The sequence below is a fragment of the Natrix helvetica genome (assembly GCF_964273705.1).
Source record: "Natrix helvetica genome assembly, chromosome: Z".
NCBI lineage: Eukaryota > Metazoa > Chordata > Lepidosauria > Squamata > Natricidae > Natrix > Natrix helvetica.
The window spans coordinates 139091229-139112052 of NC_138554.1; the positions used below are offsets into that span (position 1 = coordinate 139091229).

The 20824-nt window shown below is 46.4% G+C and overlaps 1 protein-coding gene across 1 annotated transcript in view; it reads left to right on the plus strand.

Moving 5' to 3' along the window:
• Positions 1-10747: 10747 nt before the first annotated feature.
• The window catches only part of WNT9A (Wnt family member 9A), a 33456-nt gene continuing 23379 nt past the window's right edge, over positions 10748-20824 (plus strand). Inside the window, exon 1 of the mRNA XM_081971713.1 lies at positions 10748-10887. Within this exon, the coding sequence (XP_081827839.1) occupies positions 10778-10887 (110 nt within the window). The 5' untranslated portion in view covers positions 10748-10777. The remainder of the gene's footprint in view (positions 10888-20824) is intronic.

The window sequence follows — 20824 nt, forward strand, 5'->3', positions numbered from 1 at the left end:
GGAAAAGTGACTTACAACTGGTCCTCACACTTACAACTGTCACATGATCAAAATTCCGGCACTTGGCCTCCGGCATGTATTTACAAAGTCTGCCTAAACTGGAGTCACATGAATATCATTTGCGTCTTTCCCCAGCCAGCTTCCGACAAGCAAAGTCAAGGAGGGAAGCTGCATTCGCTTACTGACTGGCCTGATTCACTTAACAACTGTGTTCAGTCGCTGGATGAATGAACTGTATGCAGTTCTGGTGAAAACCAATTATAAAGACCACCAAGAATTGGCTTTTATTTCGGGTGGGATCGGAGGCTAAGCAGCATCCGGTCCGTTCTGTCTCTGCGCGGGAGACAGGTGGGGACATCTTGAGAGTAGGGAATCCTGGGATTTGTAATCTAAAACCTGAAAGTTGCTAAGTTCGAGGAACGGTGCTCTGGGCATTGACCACAACTTGAAGGATTCAGAGTAGAATAGAGCTGGAAGGGATCCCGGAGGTCTTCTAGTCCACCCCCTGCTCAAACAGGAGGCCCATGCCGAACTTCCAGATTCTAGTGCACATGTGCACATGATGATTAGCTGGACATGCACAGGCTGGCTTTTGGCACTGCCATGTGTGCGAAGGGATCACGCTCTGGAAAAGCCAAATTTCTGGGTTCTGGCATGCATGCACACCTGAGAATCAGCACTGCTGCGCACAGGAAGGACAGCTGATTGTCACATGTGCGTGCACAGCCAGAAACTCAGAAGTCAAACAGGCAAGGCTGTGCATGCCGGACAACATGGCTTTGAACGCCACTTTGGCCAGGTATGCCATAGGTTTGCCATCATAACCCTGTACCATTGCAGAGAAGTGACCGTCCACTCTCTTCTTGGAAGTCTCCAACACCCACAACCTCTGGAGGCAACTTCTGTTCCACTGATTAATTGTTCTGACTGTCAGGAAGTTTCTCCTCAGTTCTAAGTTGCTTCTCTCCTTGATTAGTTTCCACCCATTGCTTCTTGTTCTACCCTCAGGTGCCTTGGAGAATAGTTTGACTCCCTCTTCTTTGTGGCAACCCCTGAGATATTGGAAGACTGCTACCGTGTTTCCCCTAGTCCTTCTTTCTCTTAAGCTAGACATACCTGGTTCCTGCAACCGTTCTTCCTATGTTTTAGTCTCCAGTCCCCTAATCATCTTTGTTGCTCTTCTCTGCACTCTTTCTAGAGTCTCCACATCTTTTCTACATTGTGGCGACCAAAACTGAATGCAGGATTCCAAGTGTGGCCTTACCAAGGCTTGTTTTCTTTTTTTGGATAGGTGAGAGTTTGTTTTTGTGATCTCAGCTGAACTCTCAAGCCGAGCGGAGTTGAGTTTGAGGAAGGCTTGGATGGGAGACCACAAGGAGAGCACGGAACGCCTTGCACTTTCTGGACTTGCTCTTTCTCTTCCATGGAGAATCACTGCCCTAACGGAGGAAGGAATACCAGCACTCCTGGACTTGCAACCATTCATTTAGGGACTCTTCAAAGTTACTACAGCACTGAAAAAAGTGACTTGTGGCCGTTTTTCACACTTACGACCATTGCTGCCTTCCCATGATCACGTGAACAAAATTCAGACGCTTGGAACAAGTGGCTCGTATTTATGACGGTCACAATGTCCCGGGGTCACATGATCCCCTTTTGCAACCTTCTGATGAGCAAAGTCAATGGGGAAGCTGGATTCACTTAAGGACTGTGTTGTTAATAACTGCAGTGATTCACTTAACAACTGTCTCACTTAACAACGTAGATTTTGGACTCAATTGTGGCCGTAAGGGAAGAGATGTACCCCCCCAATCCCCCCAGCCCATTTATATGGATTATTTGTGAAAATGCATCATCTCCAAAGTCAGTCTGGTATAGTTTTTAATGTCTCAAGTCTAGAAACTGGGAGGCTGTAGGTTCTAATCCTGCTGTAGGCACAAAGCCAGCTAAGTGACCTTGGGCCAGTCATGCTCTCTCAGCTCTAGGAATCAAGCAATGGAAAACCACCTTCGAAAAAATGTTGTCAAGAAAACTACAGGGACTCGTCCAGGCAGTTTTTAAGAATTGGACATTATTGAACAGAAAAGAATTAAAAAATATATTTAAAAATTACAATTATATTGAAAATATCATTTTCAGTGATGATTTGTCGACACCAGGGGGCGACAAACACCCATTAATTAAACGCAGCCAAATATTTGAATATGTTAAAAAAAACAGGACAGGCAGTCCATAATATACAACGGTTTGTTTAGTGACCATTCAAAGTTACAATGCACTGAAAAAATGAACTTAGGACCATTTTTCACACTTACGACCGTTGCAGCATCCCCAGGGTCACATGACCAAAATCCAGACACTTGGTAACTGACTCGTATTTATGACAGTCGCAGTGTCCTGGGGTCACAGGATCCCCTTTTGCAACCTTCTGATGAGGGGGAGGCCGGATTCACTTAACGACCATGTGATTCACTTAACAATTGTGGTGATTCACTTAACAATGGTGGCGAGAAAGGTCGTAAAATAGGGCAAATTCACTTAACGACTGTCTCACTTAGCCATTGAGACTTGGGGCTCAAATGTTGCCATAAATCGAGGACTGCCTGTGAAAGAAATGACTAAACAGGCCTCCCAAATCTTTTAACAACCATTGTATTAATTGGCTTATTTAGGCATCAAATTTATATAACCAGATAACATGACTGTAAAATTCTGGTGATTTTATCCTTTTTTATATATATACTTTTGTTGAAAGCTACATTCATTTTATTTCCTTTTTAAAAATTGATTAAAATCAATTTTTTGAGTTTACTCATCCCACTGATTAGGTGACTCTGAGTGATTTGCAAAACGGAAAAAATATAAATAGAAAAACACTTAACGTTTAAAATACTTTAATTAGAATATATGCAAGTGTTTTGTCTTGTTTTAAAACTTCCAATATGTTTTTTTCTTCAATGTTCCAGATTGGTCCAGCAGCCTCGAGCATCACCTGGTGGTCTCCCATCCAAGTATCAATTAAATCTGATTAAGTATAAGGTCAGCTGAGGTCAGCTAGGGATTGCTCTATGAATGAAAATAAACTGTATTAGGATGGATTAAATGAGCCGAAAAATGTTCCGGGAGCAACTAAACGAGACCCTGATAAACTCTGTTAAAGTTAAGTCTGGTTTATCCTTTTTTAGCATTTGGGGAAATCGGAGATTCCGGTTTAATATATTATGCAATCTTGAAAGAAAAAAAACAACAACGGCAAAATTCAGAAGCCAAGGAAAACTTTGTGATTCGTATGTTTCCTTTGTAGAAATAACAAAAAACGGATTTATAATCTTGGCTTGTCCATCGGGACACACCCAGACCTTTCGCCAAATGTCTGAATTTTGCAATTTTGGGGAAGTATTTTTTAGTCACCGGGCTGATCAAGAGACGGCCGGCTTTGGCTGTGACTTCCCTTCCCATCAGGCACTGCTGAGGAGACGTGGCTTATGGTTTCGGTGGTCCAGCCTGCTGCTAAGCTCCTATCCCAGAAGTGCAAAGTTTATCAAATCTTATTTCCGCATTTAGGCTTTCCAAGTGCCTCCTTCCTAGTGAAATTGATGATGGTTCAGAGGTGGTGCAATGATGGCTTGTTTAGGGTCTGACCTCTGGACTCCCAGGATGCCTCTTTGCTGGAAATGATTTACACCTTGGTGGTTTTCCTGCTTGGACTTGCAACTGTTTTGCTACCTGGTGCAGACAAACAGAGGCCACAGGAGACTGGCTTCACGGACCAGGAGGGGCTTGGAATCCCTAGGGGGGGGGAAGAGGGGCTTTGCTTTAAAGGGAGACACACTTAGACAGCAGGGGGGAAAGCAGAGGAAGGGGGCCTGCCTCCTTCTCTCCTTCTCTTTGATCTCCTCCCTTCTTCCTGCAAAAACAACCTTTCTTTCTTCCACTTTCCTTCCCTTTCTTGTTTATCTCCCCTCCCTCCCTCCCCCTCTGCCTTCCCACAATCTCTCCCCCTCAACCTCCTCCTCTTCCTCCGTCTCTCTCCCTCTTCCATCCTGCCTTCCTTCCCCCCTCCCCCTCCCTCCCTTCTTTCTCTCCCTCCCTCCCTGCCTTCCCTTCCTTCCTTCCTCCCACCCTTCCTTCCTTCCCTCCCTCCCCTCCCCTTCCCTCCTTCCATCTCTCCCCCACTTCCTCTCCTCCTTTATCTTTTCCTTTTCCTTCTGTGTCTTTCTCTCTTCCTCCTCCTCCTCTTTTCTAGCACTGATCATGTTTCATAGTTCGGTCACAAAATATCTGTAAGAAAAGCATCAAGCTCTGACAGCACTTAGAACCCACAATCATTGTCTTCCTCCTCCTCCTCCTCCTCCTCCTCCTCCTCCTCCTCCTCCTCCTCCTCCTCCTCCTCCTCCTCCTCCTCACAAACTCCCACTCCCTTCTAGCTCTGATGATGTTTCTTAGTTGGGTCATGAAACTCCTGCAAGAAAACCGCCCAGCTCAGAGAGCACCAAGGACCCCCCTCCTCCTCTCCTGCCCCTCCCCGAAACCTAACAAGAGAACCCTGCGATGTCACCATTTAGGCAGCCAAATCCTTCAGCATCCACAAGTTGAAATTGTCTCAGCTTTCTGTGAAAATATACCATGATCCAGTGAAGCCCAGGGAAACTTCCTGAAATTTTCTAAAGACAGTTTGCATTTTTTGAGAAGTTCAAACCCCCTTTTTCAAGCTGGCCAAACTCTGGTGATGGGCTCCAGGATAGCACTTGAGTGCCTGTTGGAAGAAAAGGGGAAAACACAATCTTTTGCTTGAGGAGGGGTTTGGACTAGATGACCTCCAAGGTCCCTTCCAACTCCGCTGTTGTTTTATTCTGCTTTTCCAGGATTAAAACAGCCACAGGGAGCAAAACAGCCTGAAAGACCAGGAAATAAAAGGAAAAAAAGAAGAATAGATTCATAGTTTTTATCCTTTTCAAAAAGAACCAAGTTAGGAAGGAACCCACCCCGCAAGAATACATGTGGTCCTCGACTTACGACTATAATGGATCCCAAAATTTATGTTGTTAAGTGAGACATTTCCTAAGCGGGTTTTACCCCCATTTTACTACCTTTCTCGCCACAGTTGTTAAGCGAGTCACTGCAGTTGTTAACTTGACTTTGACTTGGCTTGTCGGAAGGGGAGTCCCATGCAGCCGTCATAAGTACATGCCAGTTGCCAAACATCCGGATTCCGATCACATGTCCACGGGGAGGCTGCAATGGTCATAAGTGTGAAAAACGGTCATAAGTCACTTTTTTCATTACTGTTGCAACTTTGAACGGTCACTAAACAAACTATCGTAAATCGAGGACTATCTGTAATCAGGATCACCTCAAGAAACGGGATTTGGGTTTTTGTTTTTGCAAGTTAAGAGTTAATCGGTGAGCATACTATTGCCCGAAAGGTTAATCATTGACCAACCTAGTTAAAAAAAGCTGCGGACACCTAAAACGAAGCAGGAAGCACCACAGGCAGTCCTCGACTTACAACCATTTGCTTAGTGTCGGCGGCCCTGAAAAGAGTGACTTTCACACTTATGACTGTCGCACAGGCTCACGTGATCAAAATTCAGGCCCTTGGCCATTGACTCGTATTTATGACGGTCCCAAGGGGGTCACACGTTCCCCTTTTGCTCAAACTTCGGATGGTCAAAGTCAACGGGGAAGCCACATTCACTGAATAATTGTGTACTAACTTAGTAGCGGCAGCAATTCACTTAACGACCATGGCAAGGAAGGTCGTAAAGTGGTGCAAACCCCAGCTGCTTTGCTTAACGAGGTGCCAAGCATCTAAACCTTTTAGCCCTGGGAATGCTTCAGTGGTCGTAAGCGTGAAAAACCATTCCTTTTTTCCGGTGCTGTTTTAATTCCGGCCATTATCTCGCTTCTCCAAAGTCCAATTTTGGTTTCTTTTAAAAGGTCAGCCTGGCAGCCCTGGGCCGGACGATGCTATGGTGAAGGGCCTTACATAAGAGGATTAAATAAAAAGAAAGAGTCAGACACCCCCGCGAAATAGCGGTGATAATAAAAGTCGCCAAGCGAAACCCTAGAAGGGGGAATCTTTTCTGTAGAACACCTGTCTGCTTTCTCATTCTTCTGAAAAGGCCCGAAAACTTTGCCAAGTAGGAGAATTTCATCCCAGGAAGATTTGGCTTCCAATTTTCAGCAAATGCTGAAAACGGCAGATTTAGGGTGAAAGAGAGGTGGTCCTCCATTTACAACGGTTCGGTTAGTGACAATTCAAAGTTACTGAAGGGCACTGAAAAGGGCGACGTGACCGTTTTTCACACTTACGATTGTTTGCAGCATTCGTCAGCGGTCAGCTGATCAAAATTTGGACACTTGGCAACGGACTCGTAGTTGTGACGGTAGCAGTGTCTCATGTGTGTGTGTGTGTGTGTTACCCGATCCCTTTTTGCGACTTTCTGACAGGCCGAGTCAATGCGGAATCCAGATTCACTTAGCAACCATGCAACAAACTTAACAACTGCAGTGATTCATTTAGCAACTGTGGCAAGAAAGGTTTTAAAAATGGGGCACAAAGAAATGTCTCACTTAGCAACAGAAATTTTGGGATCCACTGTGGTTGAAAGTCGAGGACTACCTGTACTATAAATGCACCAAGTGGAAGATCTTGATACAGGTAGGGCTCGATTTACAACCAAAACGGGAATTAGAATTTCCATGGCTAGGCAAGGGTTGTTGAGTGAATTGCCTCCTAATTTTAGCAACTCCCCCCCCCATGGTTGTTAAGTGAAACACTGTGGTTGTTAAGTGAATCACCTAACTTGAAAGAATTGAGCCCAGCATTTTTCTTGCTAAGCAAGGCGAATATTAGCGGAGCTTGAACAGATTTTATGACTTTTTCCATCATGGTGGTTAAGTGAGTCACTGGGGGCTGTTAAGTGAATCACATGGTTGTTAAGTGACTCCCCAGTTGACTTAGCTTGTTGGAAGTCAGCTGGGAAGGTTGTAAGTGGGGATCAGGTGACCACAGGAAGCTGAAACCACTGTAAGTGCCTGCCAGCTGCCACGCACCCGTTATTTGATCATATGACGGTGGGAAATCTGTGATGGTCGCAAAAGTGAGGACCAGTTGTCAGTCACTTTTTTCCAGGGCCGTCGTAACTTCAAGCCGGTGTTAAATGAATGGTCGTAAGTTGAGTACTATCTTATTAGGTCTGATGAGAGGGCATGAAATGGAAAAGTTTAAGAAATAAATTGAATAAATAATAAATCACGAATGAATGAAAAAAATGAATGAGTGAACAACTTCGAGAACTTTGAGACGAGGTAAGGAAGAGAAGAACCAGCAACCCAGAATTTGTTTGTTAATTACATTTGGAAATTGCCTGCATGCCTCTCAGGGTGAGTCTAAATCCATTTCCTATACTGAGCAGGGGCTGGACTAGATGAGCTCAAGGGGACCCCTCCTTCTAATCTTAGGATTCTATGGCTCCCAAAATGTAGAGGTAATTTAGGGGCGCTTGAGGTTTAACTGTGATATCTTGCCTTTCACTGATCTGGTGTGCCAACCCAGGTTCATTTTTTTCTACTTTTTAAAAACTTTTTTAGGTTTCCAATCATTGTAAAATATGCACAGCAGAGAACTGTGCAATGCCAGATGCTGAGATGTTTCCAGGGGAATTCTGGGAGCTGAAGTCCACACCTCTGAAACCCATCTGATGAAAGAAAATTACAAAATAAATCTCTGGGTGGGAGAACACCAGGAGATCGCACAATACCTTTTGAGTATTCGACAGCTCTGCCATGGGTACTCATCATCTCCGTTGGTATCATCTCCACGCTAGTAGCCATCTAGACCTAGTTACTTGCGGGATCGCATCCTCCCACTTACATCCCTGCGGCCAATTCGCTCACACAGGGAGGGACTTCTCCTGGTGCCGTCCACTAGGCAATGCCAACAGGCGACACCAAGGAGTAGGGCCTTCTCTGTGATGGGCCCAACCCTCTGGAATGACCTCCCCCCCGACATTAGAACCACTACTGACCTCCGCTCCTTCCGGCAAAAATTGAAGACTCACCTGTTCCGATTAGCAGGCCTGGCATAATTACAACTGTCCCTCCTGGCAAATGTATTATTATCTGGTTATCTTAGGGGTTTTTTAATCTGTTGTGTCTGTTTTAGGGATTTTAAAAAAATTATATTTATTCAGCTTTGTACAGTTCTTTTAATTGCATTTTAACCTCCTCCAAACTGTACATATTTAATTTTTTATTGTATTTTTGTGATATTCTCTATGGACTGTACACCGCCCCGAGTCCCTTCTGGGAGAGGGGGCAGTCTAGAAGCACAAATAAATTGAAATTGAAATTGAAATCTGGGGAATTCTGGGAGCAGAAGTCCACATACGTTGGTTGCATAATTCTGGGAACTGAAATTCAGACATACCGATGGGGGGATTCTGGGAGTGGAAGTCCACCCCTCTTCAAGTCACCCTGTCTGAGAAACCCCAGTGTAATGCCCACTTAGAAAACGTCCAATGGATTCCCAGCATGGCATAAGCGAGAATAGCAACAGCAATTAGCCTTTAGACTTATATACCTCTTCATAGTGCTTCTACAGCTCTTTCTAAGCGGTTTACAGAGTCAGCCTCTTGGCCCCCAACAATCTGGGTCCTCATTTGACCCACCTCGGAAGGACGGAAGGCTGAGTCAACCTGGAGCCTGGTGGGACTCGAACCGTTTGCAGTAGGCAGAATTAGCCTGCAATACTGCACTCTAACCACTGCGCCACCTGGGAGGATACCATCATAAAGCAAATCACTTTGCCTCCCATTGGCTGGTTGGTTTTATCTGTGTTGAAAACGTTAGCGTGCTCCGAATGCCGGTTTGATATGGCCACGCTTGGGATCACCAGCAGACAACGAAGTCACCTGGTTCTCGTTGGACTGTCCAACTGGACAGTGCCCCTGTCTGGCTCAATCAGATTTGGTTGGCCCAAAGGGGACCGGCTGAAGCTAAACCTGGTTGGATGAACTGAAAAGAGTGAAGAGGGTTCAGCCAAAGCTGGTTAATTATTGACAAAGTCATCTTAAAGCAGGGGTGTCCAAAGTTGGGAACTTTAAGACTTGTGGACTTCAATTCCCAGAATTCCCCAGCCAGCATGGCTGGCTGGGGAATTCTGGGAGTTGAAGTCCACAAGTCTTAAAGTTCCCAACTTTGGACACCCCTGTCTTAAAGGGAACCCAGATTCGAACTTTAAGACAGGTAGATGCAGGATATACCCAAAGACCAACCCTCGGGCTGAGTCCTTTGAATGCAAGTCCTCAATTTATGACCTACAATCGGAAACAAGATTTCCCTGGCTAAGCAAGACGATTGGTTAAGTGAGTCCCACCTGATTTTACAGCCTGGTTTTTTTTTTTGCAGCGGTTGTTAAATGAGTTGCTGGGGTTGTTAAGTGAATCACATGGTGATTAAATGAACCCTGCTTCACCACTGAGTTTGCTTGTTGAAGCCAGCGGGGAAGGCCACAAATAGTGATCACACCACCCAAGCACCTGAATTTTGATCACTGACCGCGTGGGGAGGCTGCAATGGTGATAAGTGTGAGGACTGTCATAAGTCACTTTTTGGAATGCCATGGTAACTTCGACTGATTGCTAAGGCCACACGTGCTGGTGGTGGAATTCTGGGAGTTGAAGTCCATACAAGACAACTGTGGAATTCTGGGAGTTGAAGTCTGCACATGCTCACTGGAATTCTGGGAGTTGGAGTCAACATGTTCCGACTATGGGATTCTGGGAGTCAAAAGTCCTCACAGTGGCCAAGGTTGAGCAACCCTGTCCTAAAGCAAAGCAGTTTGCTTGAGTACTTGGATGGGAGGCCACTCAGAGATCCTAGGACGGAAAGTCAAAGCAACCTTCCAGAGAACGGAGAGGCAAGCCAGTTTGCAGCCTATAGATTTGAAGGGGAAAAGTCTGGCTGGGTTGTTTGTCTTGGATGTTGGGGTGATGATGGGGAGGGGGCTTTGGCTCTGCCCAGCATCCCCATCAGCAGACCAGCGAGGGGTCTGGTCGCTAGAGGGGTCTGGATCCGAAACATGACAGAATCTTTGCATCTTAAATCTGAGATTTAGCTATGGTTTGAGGAATATGCCACGAGGGTGTGATTTTGGGGGTCAGCCTTCCCCGTTCCTTTCCCCCTCCCACCCTCCTCTTCTTTTCTCTCCCTTCCTCCTCCTCCTTTTCCATCATTCTCTTCTGCTTCCTTCCCTTATTCTCTCCTATTTTATTTCTTATTTTATTCTCCCCTCTTTCCTTCCTCCCCACTTCTCTCTTTTTCATTCACTGTCCCCTTTTCCCTTCTCCTCCTTCCTTCCTTCTCTCATCCCCCCCTTTTCCTTCCTTCCTTCCTTCCCTCCCTCTTTCTTTTCCAACCACTTTCCATTTTCCCCGTCCCCTTCTCCTAGGCGCTCCTTCTATTGCATTCCTTCTTCCCCTCTCTCGCTCCTTCCCTCTTTCTTCTCCAGACACTTTCCCTTTCTCCCTTTCCCTTTCCATCCCCTCCTCCTTTCCATTACCCCCCCCCCCTCTTCTTGGGCCGCTCTCTCCCCCTCCTCCAGGGCCTCCCCCCGGGGGGGGGCGGCCCTTCCCCGAGCCCGCCCCCCAGCTGGGCTGGTCCCCCTCCCTCCCCCCGTCGGCTGCTTCTTATAAAGGGGGCGTCCCGGCCGGCCGCCGCCGATCCGGCTCAGCGGGAGGAACGCGATGATCAGCGCCAGCGCCGAAGCAAAATGCTGGATGGACACCCCCGGCAGCGACGGCTCTTCTTCTCCTCCTCCTCTTGCTGTGCGATCCTAGTTCTGCTCTCCTGCGCCCCGGACCTTTCCGCCGCCTACTTCGGGTGAGCGCCCCTCGTTGTTCTGCGCTGCGCCGGAGGAACCTTGCCATGCGCGGGTGGCAGCCTGCGCGTCCCCTCGTCTCTCTTTGGAACCGCGGTTCCCCGCTGCATTTTCCCAGAGCCACCCCCACCCATCCCGGGAGGCGGCAGGGAGCGACCTACGCTGCCCCATTGCCAGCCGGCGCCTCCTCCCCAGTTTGCCATCCAAGCGCAGGACCTCACCTTCCCCTCCTGTCTGGGGAGCGTAGAGCAGGTGAACTCCGTTGCGCGGGCCATTTAGAACCACAGACATTTAGAATCCCTTACAAGGCCCTTACCACCCTTGTCTCGATCCTACGTCGAGAAGCCCCCCTAATCGGGCTTCTCCTGTTCCCTCCGGAGCGCAAACGGGTCTCAAGCCGTCCCGCCAACGCTCAGTGCTTCGTGCGCGAAGATCGGTCGCGCACCTTACCTTTCAGCACTCCGGCGGTGGCTGCGCCCAGCTCGCCCCCCCGTCTCTGCCTCCCACTTAACTTTGGCAAACTTCCTATTCCCTCTCCGCCCCTCTTTCATGGGGGTGTCGGCCGACCCTGTGGGACTACAAAACCCATCGCATCCAGCCTCCTGCGGAGGGTGGGGGTGGGAGGATGTGCTTTGAGTCACCTGTGATCAAACTTGGGGACTGTGAACAGGTGGGTTATGGCCTTTTTTGAAATGGGCTGGGTATTTATCTGGGAAGGAGGAAAGGAAGCGAATTATCAATAGAAGTAATTATCAATGGATCAGATTTTAAAAGAGAAGAAAGTTTGGCTTAAGATGACAAGATGCTAAGGCATTTCAAGAGAATGGGGATTTCTTATCCCACTGTTTAAAATCTTTAAAAATTGTCATTTTATGTTCTGTGACATTTTCCTCCAACCTGATCTGATGTCTGCTGGTGACAATTCCTAGATTAGAAGCAACTGATAAAAATTAAAACTCAGCCAGGTTGGCAGGACTATTTCAAAGTTCTGATTCTATTTTAAGGAGAAATTGGCACTTTAAAACTATTCGTACCTGGATTTTCTATTTTGTTTAAATACATGGAGCTAAACTGATTGGAAGCCCCTGGTTGAGACATGAGTATGAATAATTAATCTTTAATTGATATTAAATGCTTGTGGGAGATTCTTTAATGCAGTTCATTTTCCAGCCTTACCTCCTGCTAATTCAAAGAAAAATAGAATATTATTTTCTCATTATTTTGCTGTAAGAAATTCATCAAGTAACAATACATGTGGGATTAATTGTCCTGAACAATTAATCTTAGAACTGATATTCTTGAAAGATGTTGGTTAATAAAATGATCTTATAAAAAGATCCAGGATAAACTATTATATTTGATTAGATTTGAAGAAATTTAATATTAATTCAACCTTAAATGTTTTGCAGCTTTAAGAGATTTGGACTTCAACTCCCAGAATCCCCCAGGTGGCTGGCTGGGGAATTCTGGGAATTGAAGTTCATACCTTTTAAAAGTGTTCCAAATTCTCTGTTAAGGGTTTGGATGGGACATTTTCTTAGAATTCAATAAAACCAGCACTGTTTATTATTATTTTTGCTTTTTTATAAAATAGCTTGACCCATTCTTCAAATATGGTTTAATTTCTCAGTTGATAAGAACTGAGTTGCTAGGCCGCCTCTCCTTTGGCTTTCTTGTTACAGCATGTGGGTTTGCTGTGCATGATGGTTTGTGAAGTTCAGACCAATCCATCACGTTCTTGCGTCGAGGATAGGAGAAATTACAGATTGACAAGTGGACGGTTTTGGAATAATGAATCTAAATGTGATGCATCCTGGGGAGATTTTTAAGAAGAGAATAGGACCTCCTTTTATCTTGAAACAGTGTAGGGTTTCTTGCTTGAGCAGGGGGTTGGACTAGATGACCTCTGAGGTCCCTTCCAATTCTGTTATTCTGAAATGAGTGCTTTTTTAAAAAGTCTGTTGCATTTTAAACGTTGCATCCGTTTAGGGGTGAGCATTGCTCAGGTGTGTCTGGAGGATGCTAGTTTTTCACACTGAAGTTTGTTCATGTCTTGTGTGGAAAAAAGGGTTTGGGGGCTACTGGCTGGTTTAACATGTGTGTGTGTGGGGGGGGGATATTGAAAATCAATAATCGGTGTCTTCATATTCCCTGTGCATCTTCAACAACATCTTTCCAACCACTTAAGCACTCCAGAAGCAGTAGTTTGCAAACAGCTGGAGAGAAGTTGATGGAGGCTGGTGGTGGTCTCAGTTTGGTGTGGGCGGGTGTGCACGGGTGTGCAAGGAAGGAACTGAGACAAAAGGGGTACAAAGAGTGAAGGCAGGCGAAAGGAATTTGGTATTATTAATGGTGAGGTGGGTGTGCACAGAGGTAATTGAGACCGCAGAGGTACAAAGAATGTAACCAGCTGGAAGGGATAATGGTGAGCTCCACTCTTTGGTGTGAGTGTGTACGTGGGTGTGCAAGGACGAAACTGAGACCACAGAGGTGCAAATAATGAACACAGCTGCAGGGAATGTGATAGTATAATAGAAAGGTCTCTCTTTTGTGTGGGCTTGTGCATGGGTGTGCAAGGAAGGAACCGAGACCACGGAGGTGCAAATAAGGAAACCAGCTGGAGGGCACAATGCTGAAGTCACTCTTTCGAATGTGGGTGTGTGTATGAGTGTGCAAGGAAGAAGCTATCAAAGACCTGCAAATAATCTTGTCCAGAATATCTGTTTTTCGTCTTCTGCAAGCTACTGGTTTAAAAACGAAAAGGAAATAAAAGTCAATAGAAAAGATAAACAGTCTTTTTTCTTCTTGTCTTTCCTGAGAAAATGGGCTGATTTGGAAATTGGATTTCGCCTCCTCTGTCTGATCTAAGCCTGGTCAGTTTCTCTCATTTTCTTTCTGAAAATCATAAATGGGTGGGGACCTTTTCTGCCCCCCCACCCCACATCCTGTCATTAAAGATCAACTCACGTGCCCTGCCTCGTCTTTTAAATTATTCCATTTCCCTCCATCTAAGTAAGTTCTCTTCTTCTAATTAAACTGGGTAACATTTCGAGTATCTAAAACAAGGTTTGTTCATACTTAGCAACTTTAAGAAGGGTGGACTTCAACTCCTAGAATTCCCCAGGCAGCTGGCTGGGGAATTCTGGGAATTGTAGTCCACCTTCTCTTAAAATTGCCAAGTTTGACAAACACTGTCTAAAAATCCCTGCACAAGTTTTGCCACTTGCTAAAATCTGTGATCGGAGTTTGGGGGAAGGGCGAGTGTGGAAAAATGTTGTAATTCCCATCGCTGCCAGCAGAGGGATCCATTAAACCATCAATTAATTGGGGGGGGGGGGAGGCTGAATTTCTTATTTTAAAGCCTTGCAGGTGTATCCTGTCCTTTAAAAAAAAAATGAAATATTTTCATGGGAAAGTTATTTTACCCTCTTTCTTCCCTCACACCCCTGTTCATTTCTATTTATTTATTTTCTCTCTCCCTGGAAGGATCCAGGGAGAACTGGTCTGGAAGAAAACAGAGGGAAAAAATTGCAAGAATTAGCTTGAAATATGCCCCCCCCCCACCTCTTGCTGGCTGGCTTCGAAACTGGGCCTCTGATCTTCTTCCTATGGCCCGGTTTTCCAAACTGGGGCTTGGGAACGGAATGGGGAACCTGGTTCTGTCTAGAACCAAGGAAGAAATGCCAATTATGGCAACCCGTGAAGAGATTAGTATAAAGGACAATTCCAGAGGATTGTGGGCTCCTTGGTGTCCTCTGACCTTGGTTGTTATCTTGTAGATGTTTCATAAGGCAACTAGCTACCATCATTAGTGCTAGAACGGAGAGGAGGAGGAGGAGAAGGAGGAAGACTGTGGAGTTAGAAGTGAGTGCGATTGTTCTCTGTTTATGTACTAGTAGGTTGTTCTGTATATAACGGAGAGCAAAATATATTCCCTTTTAGCACTGATGGTGTTACCTACTTGGGTCATGAGACGTCTGCAAAAAAAAACCTCCAAGCTCAGAGAGCACAAAAGTCCCCACAGCCCCTCCCTCTCCCCCACACTCCCTCTGCTCCTCTCTGATAACCCCACTCACCCCTGATGATGTTACCTAATTGGGTTATGAGACGTCTGCAAGAAAACCACCAGGCAGAGAGAGCAACCCCACAGGCCCTCCTCCTCCTCCTCCCCCCTGTAGCACTGATGATGTTCCCTAGTTGGGTCATGAGATGTCTGCAAGAAAACCACCAAGCTCATAAAGCAACAAGGACCCCACAGTCCTTCCTCCTCCTCCTCCTCCTCTTCCTCCTCCTCCTCCTCCTCCTCCTCCTCCTCCTCCTCCTCCTCCTCCTCCTCCTCCTCCTCCTCCTCCTCCTCCTCCTCCCCCCTCTAGCACTGATGATGTTCCCTAGTTGGGTCATGAAACGTCCACAAGAAAACCACCAAGCTCAGAGAGCACCAAGGAACCCTGATTTCAACCCCCAACTACAAATTTTCCCTGTTTAATCATTACAGACCTGTGTGCTTTATCTCTTTATTTTACATTTTCTCATTAGAGCTGCAAGTGATTGAATTTGCAGAGAGCCAATTGGGCTCGGAAGCATGGGGGGGGGGGAGGGGGGGGAGGTGTAAACCAGAATTGAGGGGAGCCACAGGGGGTGAGCTCTATTTGGGGGCATACTAATGCACCAGACCCCTTTTATTTTGCGCAGAAAAGGACTTTGTCCTCTGTGATTCCTGCATTGGTCGAAAACCCTACCATTCGTTTACAAGACTTCCATTCCCGGCTAAAAGTTTCTGGTGTGACTCTCTCCCATGGTGGTTTATTGAACAAAATGTGGTTTAGCCCAGGGGAGGGTGCTTTCCATGCAACTGAGAGCTATACAGGGAGTCCTCAACTTATAGCCATTTGTTTAGTGGCCGTTTGAAGGTACAACTGACTTACTAGTTTCCATAGTTATGACCGTCACTGCAACTGGCATGGATTTATAATGGCTACCGTGTCCTGGGGTCATGTGATCACCTTTTGCAACATTCCAAGAAACAAAGTCGGTGTGTGTGTGGGGGGAAGCCAGATTCAGTTACCGACTGTCAGAGTACAGGCGGTTCGCGACTAACAACCAAAATTGAACCCAACATTTCTGTTGCTAAGCAAGGCAGTTGTTAAGTGAGTTTTGCCCCATTTTACAACCTATACTTTCCAGGGTTGTTAAGTGAACCAATGCAGCTGCTATGATAGGATTGTTAAAGGATGTTGTCTGGGGAATTCTGGGAGTTGAAGTCCAACCATCTTAAAGTAGAGAGATCCATTTAACGGCAGGAGCTGCCTTTCTGGATTTCAAGGAAATACTTAGAGATGATGCTGTTAATTAAGTTTTAGGAACAAATCTGAATCTGCTGAAAGGAAATCAAAAATAAAGTTGAGAGTCAAGTAAGCAGATGTATTGTGGGTTACGCTTAGGTTGACTGGGATCTAAGGCGAATCCCTTTATTTGAGGGTAGCGGGGTTCATGGATGGATGGATGGAGACAGAGAGGGAGGCATAGATGGGTGGAGGATGGGTGGAGCTAGATGGATGGAAAGGTGGATGGATGGAAGAATCGGTGGATAGATGGATGGATGGATGGCACTATAGATGGATGGATAGATGGAGAGGGAGGCATAGATGGATGGAGGGGTGGTAGATGGATGGAAAGATGGATGGATGGAACAATCGGATGGATGGATGGATGGATGGATGGATGGATGGCACTATAGATGGATGGATAGATGGAGAGGGAGGCATAGATGGATGGAGGGTTGGTAGATGGATGGATGGAACAATCGGATGGATGGATAGATGGTTGGATGGATGGATGGCACTATAGATGGATGGATAGATGGAGAGGAAGACACAGATGGGTGGAGGACTGATAAATAGATGGATTGAAAGATGGATGGAACAATGAATGGATGGATAGATATAGATAGATAAATGGATGGACGGACTATAGCTGTATGGATGAGATGATCAATGGATGGATGGATGGAGGTATGGATGGATGGAGGGCTGGAGGACTGGTAGATGTATGGATGGAACAATGGGTGGATGGAACAATAGCTGGACAGAGAGATGAATGGATGGATGGACTATAGATGGAATAACCAATGGATGGAGGGAGGGAGGGATGGAAGGAAGGAGGGCTGGTAGATTTATGGATGGAGAGATGGAACATTAGATGGATTGATGGATGGAACTGTAGAGGGATGGATGAAATGATCAGAAATAAATAGAAAACAGGAAAGGAAGGAAAAAAAGAGAGAAGAGGCAGAGGTTCCCCTGCCTGCCTGCCTGCCTGCCTGCCTGCCTTGGCAAAGGGGTAGGGTCTCGAAGGCCCCTCGAAGGCTCACACCACGAGATCCTTCCTGGCCCCTCGACGTGAGCTGGCTCTCCAATCATCTCGTACAGCCAAGCCACCTTCAAGTTCTTGGCTGCAGGAGGCTTAGCTCTGGAGGCCTCCTTTGGCACATAATCCACCTGTCCTTCCCAAACCGGGTGTCCTACCCTGGGTGGGCTCTTAAGACGACCCACCAAAGAAGCCACACCACTCCTTCCTAGCAACCCTTCTCTCTCCCAGATGCAGAGAACCCGCCCTCCAGATGTTTCATGCTCTCTCAAGCGGGTAGCTTCACCCTTTGCCTTCCTTGCAGCTTAAAAGGGTTTATTCCACAAACTCTGATTAATACAACCTATGACCACAATGTCATTAAGCACCACGGCCATTAAGCGAGGAAGCACACATCCATGACCTGCAACCATCTCTTATGGCTTCCTCTTGACTTGGCTTGTCAGAGGCCAGTGTTGTGGCCCACCAGTGGCCAATGGAGCCGGCAGAGATTCAGACAGTGGGGAGGTTGGGGAGGAAGCTGGGCCAGTCCTGGATTCTGGGGAAGGCTCAGACGAGGGCTCTGTGTCGGAGGCAGAGAGGGGGACAGAGCCGTATGTCCAGTTATCAGCTGCCTTTGGAGTATCAGTGGGGCAGAAGAACAGCTGGAGCCTGTTCCCAGAGTGTGCATGCGCAGTCACATGGTTGTTAAATGAATCTGGCTTCCCCACTGACTTGGCTGATCAGAAGGTCACAAAAGGGGATCACAGGACACTGTGACCATCGTAAATGTGAGTCAGTGGCCTAGCAGATGCCCAAATGGCTGAAAATGTGAAAAATGGTCATGTCAATTTTTCCCCAATGCTGTTGTAAATACAAATGGTCACTAAACAAATGATTTTAAGTCGAGGACTACCTAAACGTTAGAAATTTTGGCGAGTTGTTTGTTTGTTCGTTTTGTTTGTTTTATTGGATTTATATGCCGCCCTTCTCCCAAAGGACTCAGGGCGGCGTACAACATTAAAAAACACATATCACAAAAGTTAAAAAGAAATTAGATACATATCCAAAAAACAAACCCAATTAATAGGACAATAACATTTAAAAAATGAAATAAAATTAACAAGCCAGGCCGGCTTGCTGGAAAAGCCAACTTTTTAGGGTGCGTCGGAAGGACCAGAGGTCAGGGATTATGCAAAGCTCCGGGGGCAGCTCATTCCAGAGTTCATGACCCATAAGCCCAAATTCATGAATGTAATTGGCTCAACAGTAGTAACTGTGAAAGGGATCTTGGGAGTTCTAGTAGACAACCATTTAAATATGAGCCAGCCGTGTGCAGCAGCTGCCCAAAAAGCCAACACAGTTCTAGGCTGCATCAACAGAGGGATAGAATCAAGATCACGTGAAGGGTTAATACCACTTTATAAGGCCTTGGTAAGGCCACACTTGGAATACGGCATTCATTTCTGGTCACCACGATGTAGAAAAGATGTGGAGACTCTAGAAAGAGTGCAGAGAAGAGCAACAAAGATGATTAGGGGACTGGAGACTAAAACATATGAAGAACGGTTGCAGGAACTGGGTATGTCTAGTTTAATAGAAAGAAGGACTAGGGGAGACATGATAGCATTGTTCCAATATCTCAGGGGTTGCCACAAAGAAGAGGGAGTCAAACTATTCTCCAAGGCACCTGAGGGCAGGACAAGAAGCAATGGGTGGAAACTAATCAAGGAGAGAAGCAACTTAGAACTGAGGAGAAATTTCCTGACGGTGAGAACAATGAATCAGTGGAACAGAAGTTGCCTCCAGAAGCTGTGAATGTCCCAACACTGGAAGTTTTAAAGAAGAGACCAGGCAATTGTTTGTCTGAAATGACATAGTTTCTCCTGCTTGAGCAAGGGGTTGGACTAGAAGACCTCCAACGCCCCTTCCAACTCTGTTCTTCTGAAAAAGAGGCAAGATTTGTCCATTGCAATGGGAAGAAGGTCCATCTCCCCTGTGTAACTTTGTAATAGAATCATAATTTTCTCAGTCTTCTCGGCAAGAAGTGCAGCCAGGGAAAACATCAAGAGTTCCATGCAAAAGTCTGCTGGTTTTGCTAGAGTAAGGAAATAAACAGACTTAGAGGTACGGACGCCACAGGAAATATTAACTCAGGAGAACACACACAGAGCCCGGTTCTTCGCCCCCCCCCCCAGCCCCCTCCTTATAATCTCCCCGATAAAAAATATTGCGTATGCAGATGGCGAGAAATAAATCAAACTAGCAACCCAGAGGTTGCAAGGGGAGCCAACGAAAGGGCCTCGTGCCGCAGAACTGGAGATGTGGAGGGTGAAACCGGAGCCGGTGAGCCCAGCTCCTGCCAAGAATTTGGACGTGGTCTGTGCTTTTGGGAGGGGTGGGATGACAACGTTGGGCCCAACATATGCTTTGCAAGCAGGCAGGGTTGAGTTCAGCGTCCGGTCTCCCTTCCTGAAGGTCTGGGGGAATCCAGGAACCTCCAAGAAGTGGAGATACAGAAACTGGAGTTTCTTGTAGTCTTTGGAAAAGGAGGCAGAAGGATTGCTTCAGTTCCAGCTGGCTTAGTCGCCTAGGGTGGGGCTAGAACTCCCAAGCGCTTAGGCGATCGGGCCCAAAGTCGCCCAGGCGGCTTTGGTGCCTAAAGTGGGATTAGAACTCGACACCTCCTGGGGATTGGGATCAAAGTCACCCAGTTGTCTTTCATGGCTAAGGGCAGACTAGAATTCACTGGCTCCTGCTGATAACCACAAAGTCACCAAGAGAGTTTTCCTGTCTGGGGTGGACGGACTCACCATTTCAGAAGATCTTTAAGTCTAAAGAGATCACCTAAGGACCAGGAATATAAGTGGTTTCTTCTTCTTCTTCTTCTTCTTCTTCTTCTTCTTCTTCTTCTTCTTCTTCTTCTGCTTCTGCTTCTGCTTCTGCTTCTGCTTCTGCTTCTGCTTCTGCTTCTGCTTCTTCTTCTTCTTCTTCTTCTTCTTCTTCTTCTTCTTCTTCTTCTTCTTCTTCTTCTTCTTCTTCTTCTTCTCCTTCTTCTTCTTCTTCTCCTTCCTCTTCTCCTTCTTCTCCTTCTCCTTCTCCTTCTCCTTCTCCTTCTCCTTCTCCTTCTCCTTCTTCTTCTTCTTCTCCTTCTCCTTCTCCTTCTCCTTCTCCTCCTCGTCCTCCTCTTCTCCTTCTCTTCCTTCTTCCTCCTCCTCTTCTCCTTCTTCTTCTTCCTCCTCCTCTTCTCCTTCTTCTTCCTCCCCTCCCTCTTTTCTTCTTCTTGCTCTCTTCCTCCTCCTCTTCTTGCTCTTCCTCCTCCTGCTCTTCTTCTTCCTCCTCCTCTTCTCCTCCTTCCTCCTGCTTCTCCTCTTCTCTCCTTCTTTTTCCTCCTCCTCCTCCTCTTCTCCTTCTTCTGCCTCCCCCTTCTTTCCTCCTCCTCCTCCTCCTCCTCCTCCTCCTCCTCCTCCTCCTCCTCCTCCTCCTCCTCCTCCTCCTCCTCCTCCTCCTCCTCTTTCTTCCTCCTTTTTCTTCCTCCTTGTCCTCCACTTGGCAAGCATACTCTTTTAAGGTGTCCTGTATTTATGTCAGCAC